At 39.5% G+C, this 25,338-nt stretch overlaps 1 protein-coding gene across 1 annotated transcript in view; it reads right to left on the reverse strand.

The window, feature by feature from the left end:
- Positions 1-3,038: 3,038 nt before the first annotated feature.
- Positions 3,039-25,338, reverse strand: part of AP1S3 (adaptor related protein complex 1 subunit sigma 3) — a 66,775-nt gene continuing 44,475 nt past the window's right edge. The window contains exons 2-5 of the mRNA XM_052635791.1: positions 21,517-21,695; positions 19,580-19,688; positions 9,260-9,397; positions 3,039-3,129 (exon numbers count right to left, since the gene is read on the reverse strand). Of these exons, the coding sequence (XP_052491751.1) occupies positions 3,094-3,129; positions 9,260-9,397; positions 19,580-19,688; positions 21,517-21,695 (462 nt within the window). The 3' untranslated portion in view covers positions 3,039-3,093. The remainder of the gene's footprint in view (positions 3,130-9,259; positions 9,398-19,579; positions 19,689-21,516; positions 21,696-25,338) is intronic.

A 25,338-nucleotide genomic window follows, 5' to 3' on the forward strand; every position in this document is an offset into this window, starting at 1 on the left:
ATATTAATCTACTGTTATTAGGAACTGTGCTATTAAGCTCTAAGAGATATGCTTACATTATTTATTCTGTAAAGTAGCAAATCAAAGTGGAAGTGAAAAAGTAATAATAAATTAACACTTTGAAACAAGTAAATTATGATGGAAACACAATGTAAGTTATGCACTGACTACACAGATGCAAGGAGATTTACTCAGTTGGATTCAGTCAATATGTGAGTTTATTCACAAAGGACTGATCAAAAGTAAAAGTACATTTGAATTCCATATTAAATAGCTGGCTTGAATTCCATTATCAAGTAGTACTATCAAAAAGTGAATCTAATTCGGCCCTGGTTATTACAGTTCTTTCCAGTTTTAGCTGTATGTGACAAAATAGATTATCACCGTTGAATACCACAGAACATTGTTGAAGGTCAGGATTTCTCAAGAGTTAAAATAAGGATTGAAAAAAATTTATTGACCCTCCCTTTGCAAATAATTGGCTTGCTTACTTACATTCCAGAGGATCTAATGAACTTAATGTAAAATTGCAGGGACCATGTGGAAAAGAATTTTAAACTTTTACCAATAAAGTTTATTGATTAATTAAAACAAAAAAGTAAAGCTAAACAGAGGTCATGAGTGATGTTTCATGGATATTGTAATACAAATCCTAAAGATGAATTATTAGATGTAGAAGAACAACATGTATGTATGTTTGAGGGAAAAGCTTTTTATTATTTTAGAAGACTTGATATGGGAAAAAGTTTGAATTAAAAATTCACTTGACTGGTCATAAGAAATGTCAACTTTACATTTGTTAATAAAAGAAAAGGAGTTAGTAGTTTAAAGAATGATTTACCACACATAAAAAGATCAAATTATCAAAATGTAGGTGAATCGTGAGAAAAAAGCCACTGGGTGCAAAACAATGAATTCTCTTCTCTCATTTGCTGTCACCTGCTTATGAAGTTTCTCCTTGGTGATGATTACATAGAAAATGAAGAGGTTATAAGGACTTCACTAGAAATTATGAATAGCAATTTCAGACAGAAAATCTGATTTTTAAAAATATATATTCATAAAACCACACTCAAATTCCTCATTAAGAAACTTAAAAAAATTTTATTTGGAAGTTTTATACAAGTTTAGCTTTTATTATTTTTCCTTTCCCTTAGCAGTTTTATTACATTAAATGATATAAAGAAAACATGATTATTTTCACCAAGGTCCATGTAAGACGTACCCAGGATCCCTCGGATTTATCCCAGAGTGCCATATCGTTATGTTCATTTTCTGTGTGTGCTGCAGACATGAAGTTTGAGGAGTCCCATCTACAGTCAGACAGTGTCTAATATAGAATTCTCCAGTATATGTGTTACATTTGAGTGAGGTTCAATCAATACCTTCATCCAAAAGTCGTGAACTTCAAAAGAACCAGAAACACTTAGATAATTACATAAAGTTTACCTTAATAAAATAATTCTTAAAGAGCTCTGCCGTATTAAAAAAAAAAAAAGCTAAAGCAAAAAATTAAAGATCTACAGTAAACAAAGTGATAAAAATGACAACCTTCAATCTGATGCCCTACTTGTAAATACACGATTAAGCTGAGGAAATATTAGATATTAAAAGTCTCATAATTACTTCATAGACTAATCTGAGTTATTTCTTTTTTATGATGGTTCTATTTTGGAGTTGCTCAATTTTTACTCATGTTCTTCCACACTTCTCCAGCCATTTTTCCCTAAGTGTGTCTGGCAAGATCAGTTAAAGAGGACATTTTTCTCTCATGTTGGATTCTCCAACAGCAAGCACACTATTCTCTTAGGAAGAACACTAAAGGATCCCTAACCACTGCAACATGATATTTGACCTCAAATACATGCTGAAAATGCACAGGTAAGACATCAAAACAGGGCACCAAGACAGAACAGTAGAAGTTAGTTCTCCCTGGAGGGTCTGATCACTTTTACTACCTGGTTATATAGAACTTTCATTTCAGGAAGCATGAGTGCGACATAGTCACAATAATAATAGGCAGCAGCAAACATTTCCTTCGGGAGATGAGGAAAGAAAAAGGAGAAAGGCACATACTATTCAGGCAACAATAATATTCAATGTTCCAAGCAACCCTAATAAACAGTAAGTCTTCAAATATATTAGATATACATGAAAACATATTGGAAACAAAAATATCTCAAGCAACTAAGGGTACTTGTAACATAAAAGATAATTAAAATAGCAGTATTAATAACTATTATTGCTGCTGTTATTAATCTTTATTACACTATTTATGATAAGGGACATTATAGACACTATTTTCAGATGTATCAAAATCTTAATAAATACACACAGCTTGTAGAAAACACAACCTTATTGGAATGCCCCTCATATTCAATTAAAAGGTAAAATTAAAACCTTGCCTAGATAGCAGCTTCTAAGGCATCAAAACATATAAGTCCAGTCATTATCTCCCAATTAAAAATAAAATAAAATTTAAAATAACAATAACAAAAGCACTTAAGTCCTATACTATCTTTGGTTGTTTTCCTTAATTCCAGCCCTGAAAAATTAATGACTTCAGGACATCAAAATCAGATACTCTGTATCTGGATTGAAATGACAGCATTACGTGTATTAAAAATGTCTAACATCATGTATGAACTCTGAACTATTAACATGTGAATCACTACACAATTTAAAAAGCTAAACATTTAGAAAAAGTATTACAAGATATACTTTACACTCAAAATCATGGATTATAATACAGTTTCCATCCTGTCAGAAGAGGATCAAAGGCAACAAAACACACTGCAACAAATTTATTTAAATTCGCTCAAAAATATGACATGGAGTTAAAACACTGCAAACACTTGGTCTATTGAACTATGAAGCAGTTTTTTTAACATCCAAGCAGTCATATACAGTATAATACAGATATGAATAATGATAAATATATCAAACAACTTTAATTTTTGCTAGTGAAAAAAAATCCCTTTTAAGCTATTTTTGGCATGGTGCCAGAAGCCCTGTCATCTAACTAAATTCAAGGCACTGCTTATTTACAGGTTCATAACACGTAGCACTTGTAGTTTTCAAGTAGATGTATGGTTAAAAGGTAGGCTTGTTCATGTATTCTTCCATTGTCTGAAAGAGAACAATAGATTAAAATGATTTCCCCTTAAACCACATCCTTCAGGAGACTGAAAATTTTGAAAATTTCTTCATTCTTCTACTCATTTATTATGCCACTGGTGAAAAGAAGCTTTTGTTTGTTTGTTTGTGGGGGTTTTGGGGTGTGGTGTGTTTTTTTTTTTTTTTTTTTTTTGGCCATGCCTCACATTTTGTAGGATCTTACTTCCATTACCAGGAACTGAACCCAAGTCCACAGCAGTGAAAGCACAGAGTCTTACCACTGGATGGCCAGGTAATTTCCAAAAAGTTTTGGGAAGTGTATATGGTCATAAATATTTGCATTCTAATCAAGAAAGGTGGTTCAAAGTTTGAGTGTAATTTATATACACATCCTTATGGCTGGAATTAAATAACTTTCAACAGATGAAAAGCTAAGTTTGACTGTAAAATCAATGCCTGATAAGAGAAATGCTTAAGCAACAGCTACCAAGCTATCACTGTTGACTTCAGAAAAATGTACCTGCTAAAATGACCATGAGGACCACTTCCAGGAACAGGTATTAGAGAAATCTGAATGGTATTTGTATGACATACATATCATTGTTGTTTAGTCGCTAAGTCATATCTGAGTCTTTGCGAACCCATGGACTATAGCCAGCCAGGCTCCTCTGTCCATGAGATTTCCCAGGCAAGAATACTGGAGTGGGTTGCCATTTCTTTCTCCAGGGGATCTTTCTGACCAAGGGATTGAACCCACGGCTCCTGCTGCATCTTCTGCATTGCAGGAAGATTCTTTACTGCTGAGCCACTAGGGAAGCCATATGTATCATTACAGTTACAGAATATTTTATTGCCAAGACATAAAGGATAAACAGACCATAATACTTTAAATTTCTTCCATGTATTTTGAAAAGGCTTTCCTCCAAAGTATACAAATTATGTTTCTTCATCCTCCTCATCACTTACCAAGTTTGCTAACATGCCACAAGACCATAATTCTTTCCCAGTACTTAAAAAAAGAAATGTTTAAATGGATTGACAGTTACAGGCAGAGTTAAAAATTACATTGATGTTGCAAACCCTTTATTATGCATGATGGATGGGCTTCCTCTTCCACTCTGTCCCTGTTATAAACATATACTTATGCAACACAGTGGTCTTTGAGTTGAATCAGTCAGAGAACTCAAGGGGCCAGCTTTAGGTAATACCCCTTCTGCTTCTGTGTAAAAAATGTACAATCAGTAATGTTCAACCTGTTCTTCAGCTTGAACTCCAGGGGACGTGATTCACATGCACCTGCCAGTGAAGACATCCACCAGCAAGGGCCGAACAGACCAGACCATGGCTAAGCAAGATTGTTCAGAGGATACTAGGGTTAGAAATCAGGTTTCTTGTTTCCACCAGCTCTATTTAGAATTCCAGTCCTCCTCTGCTGAAAATACTTATGCGTCATCATCCACACTTTCTTACAAAGCTCTTACACCTCCTGGATGAGCAAACCCACACCTTAAGACCTCTGCCCTGTATCTCCTCTTATAGCTATTGCCCATATCTTTTTTTGGGGGGGAGGGGGGCTACGCCTTGTGTGACTTGGGGGGTCTTAGATCCCCAACCAGGGATCAAACTCATGCCCCATGCATTGGGAGCATGTAGTCTTAACCACTAGACCAAAAGGGAAGTCCAAGATATTGTCCATGTCTTTAAACAGGCTATCACATTGGCCAGGAGCCCATGACTGTCTCTCGGTACCTAGAGTTTATACCATTTAACTAGGTATACAGGCACTTTGGTGGTCCAGTGACTAAGAGTCTGTGCTCCCAATGTAGGGGGCCTGGACTCAATCCCTGGTCAAGTAACTAAATCCCACATGCTGCAACTAACACTCCCGCACAGGAAGATAAACAAACAAATAAAAATAAATATTAGGAGAGACACAGATGTAAAGAACAGACTTTGGGGCTCTGTGGGAGAAGGTGAGGGTGAGATGATTTGAGAGATTAGCATTAAAACATGTATATTACCATATGTAAAACAGATAACCAGTGAAAGTTTGATGCATGAAGCAGGGCACTCAAAGCCCCAGGGACAACCCAGAGGTATGGGGTGGGGAGGGACGTGGGAGGGGGGTTCAGGATGAGGCACACATGTGCACCTGTGGCTGATTTACGTCAATGTATTGTGAAAACCACCACAATATGCAAAGTAATTGTCCTCCAATTAAAATAAATTAATTAGTTAAATACATAAATATTAAAAATAAATAAAAATAAAAAAGTATACAAAATTACAAATACAGAGTTGGGTATAAAGTTTAATTAGAATGAGAAAAAGTGAGAGTAGATTATAAATTTTCTAAAAAGTTTTTAAAAGTCACAAAATCCAGAACAATAGCATATGGGTTTCATCAATTAAATGCCTGACACACTTCTATAATAGCTTACATATTCATTAGATGGCCACAAAGTCACTGCAGCTGAGATACCTTACCTTTGCAAATTTGACCACAGGAGCTTGCAGCCTTGGAAAGGGCCTGGCCCAGGAAAGGCCTTGGAGTTGTCACTTCACTAGCCTCACAATTCATTGCTCTCTTGTTACTGGCACTGATTCACACCACTGAGGGAATCAATCTGCTAAAGACTGGCTGCCCTTTCAGAACTTGAGCTTGGCTGCTACTCAAGTTACACGAGCCAATGACATATGTGGTTGGTATTTTCTGGAGCTTGTCCCTTTAAAAGTTGGAATAGACTTTTAGGCCCCACAAGCTTAAAGAGCTCTGCCCTGGCCTTTCACAAGGACTAGGGCATCATGGGACTCCTGCTATCTACCCAGCACAGCAGTGCATCTTGGGCATTCAGCACCAGGAATGCTACATTTTATTGTATTATGGTTTGGTTTAGCTGCCTAATGTGTTTGTGCTTTTCAGGGAGACAGTGTTGGGTTATACCTAGTCAGTTCTCATGAATCCCAACCTACACATACATGGTATCTCATTGTTTGACCTAATGAGGTACCATTTGACACTCCCTTCTTTATTTGTTTTCTAATGCTGTGCTCAGAACATGTTTGTCACGCCCACTGGTAATCCCAAGAGCACCAACCTCTGTATTTGAGGATCAGTGTATTAAAAAGCAGAGGCATCACTTTGCTGACAAAGGTCCGTATAGTTAAATCTGTGGTTTTTCCATTAGTCATGTACGGAGGTGAGAGATGAACCATAAAGAAGGCTGAGCACCAAATAATCGATGCTTTCGAATTATGGTGCTGGAGAAGACTTTTGAGAGCACCTTGAATAGCAAGGAGATCACACCAGTCAATCCTAAAGGAAATGAACCCTGAATACTCACTGAAGGACTGATGCTGAAACTGAAGCTCCAACAGTTTGGCCACCCGATACAAAGAGCCAACTCATTGGAAAAGACCCTGATGCTGGGAGAGACTGAAGGCAAAAGAAGAAGCGAGTGGCAGAGGATGAAATGGTCTGATAGCATCACTGACTCAATCGATATGAATTTGAACAAACTCTGGCAGAGAGTGGAAGACAGAGGTGCCTGGCATGCTACAGTCCATAAGGGTACAGTCAGATACAACTTAGTGACTGAACAACAATATCATCTTCTTCCTTTCAGAGTATCCTTTTTCTTCTAATCATTTTGTACCAGTGTCCACAGGTACCTTCAAAATAAGGTACCTCTTAAAGTCATCCCAACCAGTTAAACTCTTCTTTCATTCCATATTTTCAATGTCTAGGAGAAGGAAATGGCAATCCACTCCAGTACCATTGCCTGGAAAATCCCATGGACAGAGGAGCCTGGCAGGCTACAGTCCATGGGGTCGCAAAGAGTCGGACACAACTGAGCGACTTCACTTAGCCCCAGTACACTCAGAATAAGCTTCGAGAATTTAGAGCTTTAAGACTACGCATTTTTTCACTAAAAACATAGAAACAGTCTTTTTATTCTAAAAAACTTTTATTGGGTAGGGGTCAGGGAAAAGTCCAGGGCCTACTTTGAGATGTTCGGTTGTACTAAAAGTAAAAGGAATATTACAAAGGCCTCTGTTAAACATCAGCAAGTACAAATCATGCTTAGGTCCAAAAGACAGGGAAAAAATAAAGCAATAATTTTTTCTCTTTACCCAATTATATTACGTGTGTCTATTCACGCTCAGCAGCTCTGACCAGATACACAAAACAAACCATACATACAAAGTCAATTTTTCAAGCAGCTGCTCAAATGTTCATGGACTTAGCTGAAGTACCAGATCCCAAGAGAACACTGGTGACTCTGTTTCTATTTGGCAGGTGTTGCTAATTCATTGAGAGTTTTAGAGGACAGTCGTGATACTGCCTGCTCACTATGGGGACAAGCTGGCTAAATGGGGGGACCCCTGAGACCTACCTATCAAGACCTTCCACTCAATAACCAGGGATATGAAAGACCAATCAATGTTTCACTGTGAAGGGTTTCTCTCTTGAAATAGCAGACATTCCCTGCTTCCCAGATTTAACTGGAACAAGAAGCACCATGCAACCTGCAAGCTCTTTAAAACTCTATTTCCTAAGGAGGGAAAACAAAATAACCTAGGGGTGTCTTGGCCCTAATTCAAGCGGCTTTAATTACTGAAGTTCCAAAGACCCTGTTAAATGCCTGTTTCTCCTATAAGGTGATTCCACAGTAAGGGCCTTGAGGATAGAATTATAAATAACTCCCTGGCATATTTTTAGAAAGGTTGTTCTGTGGAATTTCCAAACCAGTGATTTCTCAAGTACCTTGCAGAATTCCCTTCCTGTGGCATTTGGGGAAAGCCAGATGAACATCAGAAAGTTTAAATGCATTTTTTGAGGTGATAACACATCTAGAGATAAATGCAGCAGCTTCCTAATAGGCAAGCACAGAGGCTCAGGGGTACCCTGTATCTTTCTCAGTATCCATTCACCTGAGGACTGGTTTCCTGGATGGGCAGGAGCAAGTCATCAGCTCAAAGATGTGCCAAAACCATTACTTGGAAGTCATTCCTAATGTTGTTTTACTAACTCAAGCAAGCTCTTATTTCCAAACAGCAGCAAGAATGGCTTTACTGCCAATTTTTAAAAGATACTTCGTAATGCTCTGAGATGTTGTGACCTGCTGTCATGGAAACAGAAAGACAGAAAGACTCAACGATGCTGTGAGAAGAAGAACCTAGAGGTGGCAGAGCAGGCATGGAACCCAGGCCCTCAAAGGTGTGCTGGGTCAGGGGTTAGGCAGATCATCTCATTTGGGAGGGCAAAGGTCAGTGGGTGAAGCGCTCTTTCTCATAGTGACTGTGGGCTAATGTAGGTAAGTTCCCTTATTAGGGATGATGTAAATCCGGACTGGATCTATAAGAAAAGCCCCATAGTATTTTATATAACTATCACAGAGTCAGGAGCATGACCAAATGGATGCTTCAGGGCCCATTTATTCCTTGACAGCAAGCTACAGAATTCCCAATTTATTTATGCAAATAGGAACACACACACAGCCTCTCCAGGAAGGTAGGAAATTTTAATTAAAATGATAAATGCCACTTGCAGTAATAAAGCTCTAGTAACCTTGGCAAATAGAATAACGATTTATTCTATTCATAAGGCGGGTATTTTAATGCAAATCTTTTTATACCCTCCATAAAATTATTCTTGAAAAGAACAGCACCAAGTATTTTATACCTTTTTGAGAGGGAGGGATCGTCACTGATAAGGTCAAACATGAAAAGCAAAGACTCTGGAGCCCGAGTGCCTGGGTTCAAATCTCTATTCCGTGATTACTAGCTCTGTGAAACTGAGCAGTCATTAAACTTCTCTGTGTCTCAGTTTATTCATCTTTAAAATGAGGCTAGAGAATTTCCTGGTGGTCCAACGGTTAGAACTCTGTGCTCTCACTGCTGAGTACATACATTTTGATGCCTGCTCAGGGAACTAAGATCCCACAAGCTGTGGTAGAGCAAAAAAAAAAAAAAAAAAGTGGGTAACAATATACCTCTTAGAGTTGCAGTGATACTTAAATAAGTTAATACATGTAACTTACTTAGAAACTATACCCAGCACAAAGTAAACAGTAAGTGTCAGCTAATACATCACCACCACCACCATCTTTTCCCAGGGCATGAGAAAATGTGTACTGACCTCCTGTAACATATCGGAATCCTCAATGGCTTTGACAGCAGATTTCTTGGATGTTTCCTGAATCTCTCCACCGATGATAAACTCATCCAGGATAAAATAAGCCTTTTCAAAATTAAAGATAATATCTAGCTCACAGACCTGGTAAGACAAAAGCAAATGTGTTGATAAACTTGCCACAGTATCAGGGGAAACACGTGCCAGGGATTCAAGCTTTGCAACAGTGACACCCATGTGGCACACCAAAGATAAAAACATCAGATGGTATTTTTAAGGCCAGAAAAGCAGAACTAGGGGAATCTGAGCCCTGAAAAAAAAGTAAAACCACATTCTATTAAAGCAGAGCATGTCCACAGATAATACTGTTTAATGTCACAACAAGAAATTTGAGGCTCAGTAGAGGTGGGGAGCTGCCCAGTTCACCCTTCCATCAGCACAGATAAAAGCTGAGTCCTCGCTGACTTCAGGCACAAGGGCAGCTTTGCTGCTCCTGATCACTGGTCTGTAAATTTGGCTCCTGGCTTTAGAACTCTCAGAAGCTCATTCTTCAGAGGCAAATTAGCTCAATTGTGCTAATTTTTCCCAAAACTATGTCTCAAAAAAGTGGTTCTCAAACTTCAGAGTGTGAGGAACGCTCACTGCAACACACACTACTGGGCCCCACCTCTGGAGTTTCCTATTCAGTAGGTTAAAGCCTGAGAGGCTGAACGTCTAATGGGTTCCCAAGTGAGGCTAATGACCCTGGTGTGGGGACCACACGTGGAGAACCACTGCCACTGTCACAGACCAATGCAGAGGCTGATAGATTTGGTTACATGTAGCAAGTAGCCGGAGAAGGCAATGGCACCCCACTCCAGTACTCTTGCCTGGAAAATCCCATGGACAGAGGAGCCTGGTGGGCTGCAGTCCATGGGGTCATAAAGAGTTGGACATGACTGAGCAACTTTACTTTCACTTTTCACTTTCATGCATTGGAGAAGGACATGGCAACCCACTCCAGTGTTCTTGCCTGGAGAATCCCAGGGACGGGGGATTGCAATCCAGGGTTGCTGTCTATGGGGTCGCACAGAGTTGGACACGACTGAAGCGACTTAGCAGCAGCAGCAGCAAGTAGCAAGACCCATAATCCAAATAAGGCTCATTTCTATTGCTTCCACCAGCCAGCCAGCGAGGCCCCATCCCTACCGTTTCCCTTCCCACATAGTCCTCAACTCTTCCTTTCCATACCCTCCAGAATGTCTGCTCACTGAAAGCTTTCAGGCCTCTCTCACCTTCACTGCTCAACAGCACTTGATACACTTCGCCAGTCCCCTTCTTGAAAATCTTCTCTTGATGGCTGCCTGATGCTGGCAATACGACTCAATGCCTGCTTTCCTCCTCCATCTCTGAGGATTCTTTCCAGGCTCCTTGGATGGTTTATCTCTCCCTGAACCTTGCATTCATTTAAAAAGTATTTACGAAACGCTTGAGACACACCAACAGACAAAGCAAAAAAATCTCTGCAGCAGGATGCTCACATCCTAGGGACCCGCTTTCCTCTTAAAGACTGATGCTTCTCAAGAGAGCCTCTTTGCAACACATACATTCTCCTGGATGACCTCATTGACTCTCTGCAGCTGGGTCTTGCATGCAGATGACTTAGCAAACTGAGATGCCTGGGCCTGATCTCTCTCAGCAGTGCTCATCCAGTACCTTCACCCACTAACCAGACATCTCTCCCTCCATATTCCTCCATCCAAGTCTTTGAATCCCTGCCGGGAGCCAGTGTGAGGAATCCCGCCCGTGACAAGGTCATGAGGAAGGAAGCTGACATACGCAAGGCGTGCTCAGACTTCAGGGGCCCCTCTGGAAATTCCTAAGCATGTACCCCAACAAAAATCTGCCGGCTTTTGTGCTCTGCTTTTCCACTCTTCTGACATTCTCTGGAAAAAGTCAATTCAGGGCTTTAGTCTTCTGCATTTGAAAGAGTGTTTCAATCCAAAAACCCCTCCGATGGCTTTCTAGCCTGCCTGCAGGACTCGTACAGCTGCGCGTGTGATTGATTGAGGCCTCCTGACCGCAGGAGGCACGGGAAGCTTAAAACATCCTAGGAATGTAGGGGCTTCCGAGGAGTCAAAATCTTTAGAATAGGACTGATTAAAGGCTTCATTTGTTGAGCCAATGCTTGCTGCTAAATTTTCATATCCTTTATTCTTAGATATAGTTGGTATATAGAAAAACAAGTAGTAGACCTGGTATTAGCAACATTAGATCTTTGAGTTAAGTACCTTCTTTGTTATAACCCACTGCGCCTTTGTTCTATAGAGATGTAACTTTAATGCTTTAAGGAGATGCAGATTAAAGAAAACCACTTCAGGGGAAACGAAATTAACATTCATTAAGGAAGAGAGCCAAAAAGTGTTAACAAGCCTCTTGGCCAGAAGATGATGTAAATCACCTGAGACCTTTTGTATACAAAATGATATACAGAAAGAGTCTGGGCTGCTAACGCTACATAATTTTGTATTACCCATTGATCTCTATGTATAATCAAAAGTATAAAAGGCCTTGAACGACAATAGAAGGAGAGCCAGTCGCTGGACTGGTTTCCCCCGTGTCTCCTCTTTACTCTAATTTCAAGCTGATCCCTTGGAAGGTGGAGGCTCACTATGTCTACTTACTTGTCCCGGCTTTTAAGATCTGTAAGAGAGACAGCCCAAGGCGGGGCACTCTCTGATATTCAAACGGGCGTCGGCGGCCTAATGAAGACGGTGCAAGCTCCTTGTCTGGAACTTTATTGGTTTTCCACGTAACCCAAGTTAATCAGCCCTCTTCCTCTACTTAATTCTCCTACTACACTATTTCTTCCTAATCTAATCTTATATCAATCAATAAACAAGTTTTTCTCACACCAACGCCATCCACCCTTCGAATTCCCTGGATCCACTGGGGCTGGACCCCGGCAAATCCCAAACTGAAGTCAAGCATATTCCTTTCCCTTTAGTCCCTACTTTGCTTAGTAGCTGCAACCTCTATCTAGAAGCTCAATCTCATTTATTCCATTCCTCCTCTCTCTCCCTTTTCTCCCTCCCTTGGTCTCATCCCTCTCAATTTGATCACCAGCTCCTATGGATTCCATCTTGTACATAAGCCCATAACCCTTCCATTCTTGCCTATTTTCACTGCTGTTGCTCACACCTGCAACATCTCATGCTTAGGACACAATAGAGCACGTCCTAGAAGGAGTGACCTTCTCGGTGGTGTCTGTGCCCACAAGAGGCCAACGACCACTAATGTCTCGCTAACGTGCTCATCTGGCTCCTTTCCTGTGTGAGGTCTTCTGTCCAAGACAGTCTGAATTGCTCAGCATGGTGTATAGGAATCTCTCCAGCCCAGCCTGGGGCTTGCTCGCTGGCTTCCTGTGCTGGCACCCGCCCCATGCTACAGCTACGCATTCTACAAACTCACCCCGTTCTTTCCTGCCTTTGCTCTTTGCACATTCCAGGAATTCCTGGAACATTCTCTAAATGTCCTTGCCTTTATTCTGCTGACAAAATCAAGCTCATTTTCCAAGGACAAATTCAAAAGTTATGAGCAAAATGATGCCCCCAAATCCTCATTTCTCCCTTTGAGATCTTGCATCACTTCCTATATGTTCTCTCTTACATCTTGTGTGACTGAGTATACGCTTACTTATCAGTCACTTCCCCTTGTCCTGTGAGCTCAGGCATAGATCTTGCCTTAGTCATCCTTGTGTCTCTGGAACCTGGCACATAGTAGGATACAATAAATGTCTGCAGCATGAATGAATGAATCAGCCACATACAGGCCTTGCTTTTATGCTGCTGGGGACTAATGGCTTACCAGATCTACAGTCCTCTGATTTTTATGACTTTACATAAAATGGATGTCAATATTTTAACAAATTGCTCTATATATTTATGCTTCAGGTCAATAAACTTGCAGACTCTCCAACTGAACCTAGAAGCATAAGCACAAATGAGTACAAACTCACTATAATATATGGCCAACTCAGATAAACTAACCTAACTAATCTGCAAGCATTACGGTCTCTTCATTCGTTAGAAAACATCATCAATTCATAAAGTGTGGCACTTCTCTGGTCCAGTGGTTAAGACTCCACGCTCCCAGTACAGGGGCCAGGTTCCATCTTTGGTCGGGGACAATCCCACATGCCACATGGTGTGGCCCAACAAAAGAAAAAGGAAAAAGAAAGCAACAGCTGCGTGTGTGTAACACACACATCTAAGTTCCCTCTCCCTACAGGGTCTGACTCTTCGTCTCTTTCCCTCTCTCTGTCTTGCAACACATATACACAAACATACATATATGCATATATGTATAGTTTAAAATGAGAATCTGTTCACTGAGACATAATACTATAACCTAGGATTTCCCCAGACCATTATGGTTTCCTCTTGAGAACAACCATCAAAAAAGAGATGGCATTACAAAAGTACATGTTTTCAGCTTATAAACCCATTCTTTTATTTCTAGAACACTTTCACTCCAGGAATCTGAATGACAATGGAACCAAGTTTCTCAGGCAAAAATGTGGAAAGATCAGAGTATAGGTTAAAAGTAGAGCACTGGACTGGGGATAATATCTGCAACATATGTAATAGAAAGGGAAGTATACTATCCAAGATACAGAAAGTGAAGTGAAAGTTGCTCAGTCGTGTCCGACTCTTTGCGACCCCATGGACTGTACAGTCCACGGAATTCTCCAGACCAGAATACTGGAGTGGGTAGCCTTTCCCTTCTCCAGGGGATCTTCCCAACCCAGGGATCAAACCCAGGTTTCCCGCCTTGTAGGCAGATTCTTTACCAGCTGAGCCACAAGGAAAGCCCAAGATATAGAAAGAATTCTTGAAGATCCCCAAAATAAATACCACAGCATAACAAAATCAAAAAAAAGGCTGTCAAGAAGCAATCAATAGACAAGACAAGAAATGGAAAAGGCCAATACACATCCAATGACATATATAGCCTCACTAGTTACCAGAAAAATGCAAACTGAATTAATGACCATCTGACTATTATGAAGAGAGAATACACATTGCTGTTAAGTGTATGGATAAATAAACTCAGACTCACTGTTGGTGGAATTTGTAAACTTTACAAGCCATTTTGAAGGCTCAAATTGTAGTATCCATTAATTTAAAATGTACAAATCCTTTGACCCAATAATTCTTTGACCCAATAAAAGAATTTATTCCTGGGCTATACCTAAACTAACATACAATAATATGTATTAACAACAAGGATAACGGCAGCATCATTTGTAATATCAGTTGAAAACAACTCAAAGTACAGCCATAATGGAATTGCTTAAATAAAGTATGGTCTACCCCTACTTGGTATTGTATTATATGCCAAGGAAATTATATGTTTAAGTTGGAAAGAGTAAAGTAGATTTCCATGGATAGGCATGGAAATAGTTTCTAAGACAGGCTAGTAAGAAGAACAACAGAAAGTTGCAGAATAATATGCATAATGCAATCCCATTTTTTTTACTTAAAAAACTGTATACATCTAGAAGGATACATAAAAAATTGCAATTTTAAACAATATAGATAAACAGGAAGAAAGCGTCATAGATTAGACATTCATGCACATCAAAGAAGGTACAAGAAGTAAGCAGTTACCAGAGGTCAGAAGAGGCGGGAGGTCAGAAGTTACAGTAGCAAGAGCTGGGGAACCCCAGAGTTCAAGGCAGGTGTAGACCAGGAGTCGAGGACAGACAGGAACCTCATTAGGAGAAACCAGCAACCAGAATCCTGTGAAGTGAACTTGACAGATACAAATGCAAGTCCTCTGGGACCATCTCATACCCCACTCTCCACTCTCCGAGCAGCAAGTATCCCCAAGGCCATTGGCCTCACCAGCAGACACAAGGCAATTAATTTAGTGCATCAAGTTGCAAAGGATGGGATAAGGTCAGGTGACAGGCAAAGCCAGATACTCACAACACCCACATACACACACACGTGCACACTTTGATTATACAGTTACTAGTTCCAGCTCATAAGGGAACTTGCAGTGTGCTGCACAAGTTCTATTGGCCTTAGAAAGAATGCTGCAAATGAGCAAGACTCGTATACAGCAATTCCAAAATACTATTTGAAATTCTTTGACTCTAACCCCAAAGGTTATTGTACCTGAAAGTAAGACGAGAACTTAAGATCTAATGCATATTTTTTCAGCTACTATCTAATTACTCAAACATTACTTCTAATTCTACCTTCAGGGTGCTGCCCCACTATATCAGATATACACCTTTGATGCTCAAATAAGTACCCTCCATTTTATGCAAAAGCACATGGGTTCCGTGTTAATAAACACATGAGCCCCTTTCCTTATCTTTTCTCATTTTTTTTCATGTCTCTGTATTCTGGAGGAAAGCTTATAAAAAGAAGAAGCAGTGGTCATTTAATGTTATCTTTGATCCCTTAGCCTTGTGCTTGACTACGATTTTCCTGTAATTTGGCTTGAGGGACGTCTATTATAGCAGAACACACACTGTAGGGAGAGTATCTCCGGCATTTCAATAATTAAATCCTTTTAGGACCTTCCCTTACTGAATTCTGTTCTAAAGAAAATACAAAAAGTTCAAGCTACAAACAGCAAGTACATATAAAACAATAATCCAAAGTATAGAGTACATAGCAACCGACAGTTCACAAAGTATTGTTAATTACACTACATCTCTGATCCTCACAGTAGCCCCCGTGAGCTTTAGCAAAGTAAATATTTCTATTAAACTTTGTGCGCGTCATTCTTCTTATCTTTGAATCAATGATGAGCCAAATCATGGGTCTGGCGAGACAGCCAGCTGATACCAGGGTCCAGGAGGACACACAGCATCCCTCTGCTCACAACAGGAAAACTCCCTAAATCAAGATCAAACCTCTCTGGGACAGCAACATCCACACCATCAATAAAATTTCATGTGGCAGCCTGTGATGGGAAATTGGCAGGTGTCTAAATCCTCAATCTGACCCTTATCTCCTGACCCTAAGAGGCATTGCCTCTTAGCTTCTATAAATTGGGCTTCGTGCTACTTAAGGAAGACCAAAAGATTAACTAGTTAATCCCTATAAATCTCTTGGGAATTGAAAAGTGCTAAAAGAAAAAAAAATACATAACTTAAATAAGTAGCCTGAGATTTTGATTCATCTGTCACAGGAAGGTAATATTTTCTAGGGTTATGAAAAGCTCAGTACAGGTATTTTTCTGAGAGTGTAAGGGTAAAACTCAAGGAAACCTTCAGTACTAACACAGAGGAAAGAAGACCAAAGAGAAATATATTATACCTGAGATGATGTCATGAGACTCAGTATTGCTGGGTTTACTCATCACAGTTAATTAATAAAAACCAAACACCTACTGGGCACAGAGCCTTAAGCTGCTCTTAGCTGCTCTTAGCTTGATGAAAGATTCATTGAATTTTTTTAGTGCATTAAATTTTGGTCCATGACAGAGACAGGGCTTCTAAAGGTATGCCAAAATAGGATGAAAAATTAATGTCGGAGAAATTGGAATGCATTCTGAGTCTGCTTATCCTTTAACTGGGTTTAGAATAAGCGAAGGTTATTCAAATTCCCTTGAGAAAGCAATGTGTTCTGAAACATCTGATATTTGGTCAAATAAGATTGAGATCAAAATTCAATCCCAATTCACATTATCACTGTTGGATATATCTAAGAAAACACAACAGGTCATACCACAGTGCAGAAATGAGGGGGAGAAGGCAGGTTATGGGAAAGTCTGAGCCTCAGGAGAATTCTTCTGCAAAAGGCCAAATCAGCAGTTTATTTCAAAAGAAAGTACTGCAATGTCAGAATTCATTTGAATAACTGAAAGCATAAAATTAAATAAACTCAAGTTTGAAAACATGCCATTACATACTTGGAAATATCTCTAAAAAATGAAAATAAACTTGGTGAACCAGGAGAGAGCAAAAGAAAAATGGTCTGTCTTATCACTTCTAAACACTGACCAACAAACTGAAATTTCTGAAGCAATATTTGGGTCTTATAACATCATTTATAAAGGAAAAAATAAAAAAAGGAAGAATCAAAGACAGAAAGGAAGGGAGGGCGGGCAGATTAATCCGGAAACCTTCCAAGTACTCATCTTTGTGAAAACTGTTGCAGCAAATCTTATAAAACCTTAACCAGTACCTCTAATGCTGCTCATTCTGTTATATAGAATACACTACAGAAAACTCTTATGGAAGCAAATTCTCCCAACAGTACTTAAAAATCTTCAGTGAACAAGGGAGTAGGGAAGAGAGTATTACTGAGAAGGACACATTTTCCTAGTCTACTAATTCATTTCTTTGGACTGTGAACTAAATAAAAAGTTTCTGGAACATTTGCTGTAACTTGGCCCAGAGCTGGTTCCAAGTGTCGGAAAAAAGAAACACGTAAGTCCCTGGTCATGATCTCTAGACACTTGCAATCTGGTGTCAGGCAAATGCTGTACAAGTTGAGGATAATATAAGGCTGTTCCATGTTGCTGGAGCACTGGATATGCACAGATAAAAAGACAGAAAAGTAAGAAGGTTAGAGAAGTGGGGTCTGGGACCGATGTGTAGAACAAGAAAATGCAGGGCTAAGAACTTTGAATTTTATCCATTAAAGCTGGAGGAGAGTGACTGAGCAGGCATGTCATCTGAGATCTGTGCCTTGGAAGGATGGTGATAATGAACAGGCCAGAAAAGGGAAGCAGAGATGAGCCCAGAAACAGACAGGGGCAGAGAGGAGGTTTTAAGAAAAAAAAAAAAATAAAGCAAAACTGTAATACCAGTGAGAGTGAAACAAGGAGATGAGTTTCAGTCCAATTTGAATAGACGGAGGGAGACTTTAGTAAAGGGTGGAGAAAGATGTAAGAAACACTGTCCTTTTGCACTGAAAGATCCTGGGACATAATAATTCTAATCACAAGACTGAAGAGGTTTTCAGAAGATGATTTTAGTGCTTGTCACATTAAGGCTGAGATGACCACGAATAAGCCCAGTGAAGACCGTCAACAGCAAAGTGAGGAAGAGTCATCTGGTGATAGGTTTCCAGAAGAGAAAGTCTAGTAAACACACAGGAGAGGAAAAACAGCCAAGAGGGCATTTCAAAGGCAGGAGGAGGGAGGGAGCTAGGGAAGATATCAAGTTGGGGTTGAGAGTCAGCAGAACTCAGGGTCAGGGTGAGATAGAGAGGAGCTGATTTAAAGACAGGGTTGTGATGAGCAAGAGTGCAGGGCTGCAGAGACGTGAAGGCAGGTGAAGAGTAAGGAATCATCACTGGTGTTGACCATTAAGATTTCCTTGGAGGAGTAAAAGTGAAGTCAAGCCATAAGCTGCCACAAAGCAAACAAGTTCTGGCATAAGGGCAGCTCTGAGAGTATGTTAAAGTGAAGTCGCTCAGTTGTGTCCGACTCTTTGCGACCCCATGGAATGTAGCCTACCAAGCTCCTTTGTCCATGGGATTTTCCAGGCAATAGTACTGGAGTGGATGGCCATTTCCTTCTCCAGGGGATCTTCCCAAACCAGGGATTGAACCCTGGTCTCCCTCATTGTAGACAGACACTTTACCGTCTGAGCCACCAGGGAAGTGGCTCAGAGTATGTTACTAGGAGGTAAATGCATGGAGGCTGGATAGCAACGTGAAGGGAAAGGATTTTGGTCTTCTTTCTTTATTTGTCTTACATACAAATAAAATAAAAAACACTTGGGTGTTTAGTAACAGAAACCAGAGTGTGTATCGTGCCCAACTCTTTGTGACCCCATGAACTGTAGCACACCAGGCCCCAGGCTCCTCTGTCCATGGCATTCTCTAAGCAAGAATACTGGAGTGGGTTGCCACTCCCTTCTCCAGAAGATCTTCCCGACTCAGGGATTGAATCCAGGTCTCCCACAACGCAGGCAGATTCTTTACTGTCTGAGCCACCAGGGAAGCACCCTCAAAAAAGAAACCAGCGAGGGGATTAAAAAGTCATAATAGAAAAGAGAAGACAGTCCATGGAGATGAAGGGACAAAATATTAAGGAATCCTTCACAAGTAAATTCTAGTTCATGGAAGCAAGGTGTCTAGTTGTGGCTCGGGCCTAGAGATACACAAGCCACCTGCTTCTGATAAGCTTTGGATCTTCCATTTACTAAGAGTTACGGGAAGTAGGGAAAGCCTTCTGTTCTGGTCCTCAGCACAAGCACAGTTCATACCTTAGACTTGACAGAGAGACAGAAGAAACGTGATGACAGACTTAGAACTGAAGTCAACGTTGGGGTGGAGACCAGCTCATTCTAAACACCAGGACACCACTTACATTTCCAAAGTATTTGTCCAGCAACTCCACATACCGATGCACAATCTCTAGGGTCAAGAGCTCATTGTCCTGATTTTCTACTGCACAGCAAAAATATAAACTAGCATACCTTAAAAAGGAAAAAAAAAAAAAGATAACGTAAAATAGGATGACACATTACACAACCTGACGATTGTTTTTTTCTATGAATATGCAGTTACCTCCTCCTCTCCAGGCAGTCTCCCTGTTCACATTCAAGAGGGAAACATCATTCACCACATTCAATATCCTCCCAAAATGTAAAGCAGCATACAGAAAAAAACATAGTGGTGACTGGGTCATTTCTGTTCATTATGTGAAAGATCCTCAACAAAACTGTACCTTGAGGTGCTGTGATCAGGGGACAGAGTCCTTTAATCGGGGGCTGTTCATGCTTCTTTGGAAGGTGATTTGTCCTGTCTAAAGTCCAAACCCCTGACCACGGGGCCCAGGGGCCCACAGTGCCCATCCTCTCACTTCACACTGTACCACAGTATATCCCGTCCTCAGCTTGTCAGGTCCTCCCTCCCATGCGTGTTTCTTCTGCCTAGAATACTTCTCCCCTCCCCATTCATGGGGCTCTCTTCTACTTCTCCTGGAGCTCTGAGCGTGGATGTCCTTGCCTTCAGGAAATCTCTGTCCTCTTTGACTCCCCTGGATGCCCCTGCCATGCATTGCTGTGCCTCCCCTTCCCCCAAAGAGTGTCTAGAACCATTCACTCTGTATTTCATGGCCTATCTCTCCCCCACTGGATCAGTGGGCTTCCCAAAGGCAAGTACTGAGTCTGCCGTGTTCACTGTTGTTAATCCAGGAGCTGTAAACAGTAGCTGTTGAGAGAACTGCTGAAGTCTATTCTTCATGTAATAGTTTAAATCCAAACTGAACCCAAAGTTGTAGAAACCAGCAGGCAGAGAGAAGCAAGTATTTTCCCTTTTGCCTTTCCATCCCTGGGATGCTTATTACTGTAAGGTGCCTTCGCTTACATCTCTCATGATGCTCGTATGAAAAGCTTTGACACAGGGCCCAGCAGAAAAAGCTTTGCCCAGGCACTTCCTGGTAATTTATTCCATTAAATATAGCCTTCAATGTTACCCTTGTCTTTCCCCTTCTGATTTTGTAAACATCCCTTGTGAGAGCTCTTCTAATGTGCATTTTGCTTCTGAAAGTTGCAGTATGTTGTTAGATGCAGGGTCAGATCAGTTATGTTCTGATCCTGGCTTAGGCATCAGTTATCTGGGTCTTTATAGGCAAATAACTTTACCTCTCGGGGCCTCAGTTTCCTCATCTAGAAATTGAGGTCCCTTTCTAGTAGGGTCATGCCATGGCAACCAGGTGCAGCAATGAGAAGATATAAAGGCTTTAAAGTCAGAAAAAAAAATCTGGATTTTTCCACCAGTTACCAGTCAATTATTGCAACTGGGGATTAACTAGATTAATTACTTAAATTCTCTGTAACTTCAGTTTCCTCATCTGCAAATGTGACTAACAAAGAGCTTCTCATCTTTCTACCACATTAACCTTTTTTTCTATAGCATGTTACTAACTGAAACTGTTTTGTTTACTTAATAGGTGAATACGTTCCAAGAGACCAGGAATGCTCTATCTTGTTCACTACTGCATCTACAGTCATTGGAACAGGGTTGGAAATATAATAGATGCCCATAAGATATTTCTTGAATGTATGCATACATTATCAACATGTAAATTATCTTAAATAAGTATCTAGAATCCATCCTGGTACATGGAAAACCATTCAATAAATGAGAGTTCTCTTCTGTTTAGTCTACTGGTACAAACATTTGGGCTTAAGCCTTCAAAGGTTACAGTAAATGATGGAATTGGTGCTGCAATCTAAAATGCTTAGGATTAAACAAACCAAACAGTAGTGAGAAATTCAGTTCTCAAAAAGTTACTCACACCTTTTATAAACAAGTTTTAGCTCCTTCCAGTCAACAAAACTGCTTGTTCTCTGACCTCGGGAGAGAATAATCTGAACAATTTCGCGCGTGATCTTTTTCCTTTCCTTGTCAGGGAGAGTAGTGTACCATTTCTGCAGCCGTAATTTCCCTTGTCGACTGAAGAGCAATATGAAATGTATCTAGAACAAATAAAGGACAGAAAACAAACGGAATTTGGTCAGATAAATCATTCTACCATAGGTATTAAAGTTAAGCAGCAGGGTTTTCAAAGGATTATAAGTTGGAAAAGAGGGAAAATACTTACCAGCATGAAAACTATCCCATCTGGAAATGACATTTAACTCAAAAAGAACAAAGAAATGTATACAGTGCAAACAGCTTATTTATACTACAGGAGAGAGAGAGTTTCTCTTAATTCATTTTATGAGTCACAAACTCATTATAGGGATATATCATCTCTCCATTTCTCCCACCTCCCCAGTCCTGGCAACTACTGTTCTACTCTCTGCTTCTATGAGTTTGATGTTTCCAGATTCCACATATAAGTAATCCCATGCAGTATCTGTCTTTCTGTGCCTGGCTTATTTCACTTAACATGATGTCTTCTAGGTTCATCCATGTTGTTACAAATTACAGGATTTTCTTCTTTTGCAAGGCAGAATAATATTCCATTGTATGTATATGTATGTATGTATGCATACACACACACCATACTTTCTTTACCCATTCATCTGACAACAGACACAGGTTGATTCCATATTTGGGCTACTGTCAATAATGCTGCAATGAACATGGGGGTGCAGTTACCTCTTTGAGACACTGATCGCCCTTCTATTGCAAACATACCCAGATGTGGCATTTCCCTTAGAACTATACCTGGAAGTATTATCATATGGTAGTGTTACTTTTAGATTTTTGAGGGACCTCCATACTATTTTTCATGATGGCTGTACCAATAGACATTCCCACCAGTTGTGTGCAAGGGCTCCCTTTTCTTCACACCCTCACCAACACTTCTCATCTCTTGTCATTTTGATAAAAGCCATTCTAACAGGTATAAGGTGCTATCTCATTGTTCTTTTGACTGACATTTCCCTAATGATTAGTGATATTGAGCATCTTTTCATATACCTGTTGGACATCTATATGTCTTCTTTGGAAGTATGTCTCTTCAGTTTCTTTGCCCATTTTTTAATCGGGTTATTTGTTCCTTGCTATTGACTTGTTTGAATTCCTTACAGATTTGGGGTATTAACCTCTTAACAGATGTATGATTTATAAAGATTTTCTCCCATTCCATAAGTTGTCTTTCTACTCTGTTGTCTCATTTGCTGTGCAGAGGCTTTGCGCAGAGTTTGATGCAATCCCATTTGTCTATTTTTGCTTCTATTGCCTATGCCTTTAGAGTCATATCCAAAATACCATTGGCCAAACCAATGTCAATGTCAAGAACTATTTTCTGTATGTTTTCTTCTAATAGTTTTACAGTTTAACAGTTTCAGGCCTTACATTTAAGACTTTAATCCATTCTAAGTTGGTTGTTGTATGTGAAGTGAGATAAGGGTCCAATTTCATTCTTCTGTATGTGGATGTTAGTTTTCCTAACCATTTATTAAAGAAACTGTCCTTTCTCCATTGGGTGGTCTTGGCACCTTTCTCAAAGATCAAACTAAGTCTCAAATGTAAGTTCTTTTAGGATTACTTGACTGAGACATGTAGAATCGAATTACCTTTGGCATCACAATAAATATTTAACGATTTAGATAGTGTTAACCACACTAGGGAGAAGCCTGATTTTATTTTCAATTAAGTTTCAAAATGTGTATTTGAAATGCATGTTCCCATTTCAGTGAATTTTAAAAGTTTTAAATGAATAGAAGACACTGTGATATGTAGAAACTTACTGTGGAACCTGGGGGGTATCAAAGATTAGTTTTTCAGAAATTTTCAGATGATCTGATCTTTGTTTTATAAGAGATTAAGTTTTCTCAGTCTACAGTAGGAAAAGATCAATTCCAGAATCATAATTTATTTTGTAGTTTTGTTTTTTACAAAATAAAATTCATTATTGAGGCTAATTGCCTCATGGAGGGAATGATATATACTAGGAACAAAAATAATTAAAATTCTCAAACTTTAAAAGTATTCAACCCTTTTTATTAAAGAGATTTAGCTCTGAATGGCACAGCATATGTCATATATCGTACAAACTCAGCAGGTGGAGATTCTGAAGATCAAAAGAAACCAGGCTCTTTCCTCAGGGTATCCCCTACCCTCAACTTATAGAATTTGAGGTCTTCTTAATTAGTTATATTCTTTCTTAGGAAAAAAAAAAAAAGACCTTATAACAAGGTCTTGAAAAACCAAGACATAGAAAATGAATAGAAAGCAAGTTATAAAGTCCTGCTCATCTAGCCATTTTAAGAAAAATCACTCTCAGTCTGGAATTTTAAGCATCTAGTTAGAACATAGCATTTTCTTAAACACCCATTTCACTATCAGTGCAGGTACAGATAATTCAATAATGAAACTACTACCACTTTCTAAGAACCATATTGAAAGAAAGATATTTTTAACTTCTAAGAAGAGATCATCATAAAAGTGACATTCTAAAAGTACAAAATTGGATGGGAATAGAATAATAAAACCTCAGGATCTTGAGAACAAGGTTCAGCTTTGGATTATCACCAGTAGATAAGACTATTCAGTCCTATTTCAAGTGAATGGTCAGATCTTTGCTAGAGAAATGAAATTCACATAGTTTCTGGGTGTTGACTTTGCATTTTCTGTCAGAACATTTTCTTCTTCCCATGCAACCTAAATCTCTTCTGTTACAATTTAAACCGATTTTCCCTGATTTTATCCACAGAGCATATTAAAAGACAATATATCACTATCCTTGAAATAATAAGTAATTCTCCACATATTTGAAGACAGGCTTTAAAGTGTATCTGGAGTCTTTTCCTTCCAGAAGAAATTACCTGGTTTCATGTCTTCTTATTGGTTCTATTACCAGATTTCAAAACTGTGAGTTACAATTCCTCCAGGACTACTTCACAGATAAATGTCACTTTTAATTTAAAGAGCTCAGATCAATGCCCAAAGTTCCAGTGAGAAGCTGGAATTTTTGCTGAGTTTAATTGTGGATTACTTTCCAGTTCTCTTACAACCTTCTCTCAAGATCAAGTGCTTGCCTTCTTAAATGGATCAACAAGGTAGAAAATAAACAAAGAACTCTTTTTCATTCTAACAATGAATTCAAAGAGAAACGATGATCAAGAACATAATACCCACGGTCATGAAGTCATTTTAAATATAAAAATGTGTTTCAGATTCAAAAGAAGCAACAAATAGATTCAAGTTTAGCCAATCATTGCGTTGATTGAGACAGTGTTGAAAGATTTCATTCTCTCAGGTTCTGCTCTGAGGAAGAAGCAGCTTGTGTTGTGCTGTCTGGTGTCTGTTACATCTCAAACTGAACAACGTAGCATGAGAAAACTGGTGGCATGAACTGCAATGACTCTCAGGAGTTCACTGCCTCTAGCAATTAATGTTATCCAATTTATCTGCTTAGTCATTCAAAGCATATTTGGATAATATGTTTCAAGAGATTTATCAAATACCATTTTTGATTAGCATTAGCTTAAAGAGTTTGAAAGAAAGAAAGGCAATTGGAAAGTGTTTTCTTCCTAATATACACAGAGTCGACTTAAATGCCAACTCCACAAATAACCCTAAATCCAATGCAGTATGATGAGCAAGGCTGACTTCTTAACTGCTCTGGCCTCTGGTAGGCATCTGGCTTCATCAAGATCTCCCTCC

Source organism: Budorcas taxicolor, chromosome 2 (genome assembly GCF_023091745.1).
Source record: "Budorcas taxicolor isolate Tak-1 chromosome 2, Takin1.1, whole genome shotgun sequence".
Lineage (NCBI taxonomy): Eukaryota > Metazoa > Chordata > Mammalia > Artiodactyla > Bovidae > Budorcas > Budorcas taxicolor.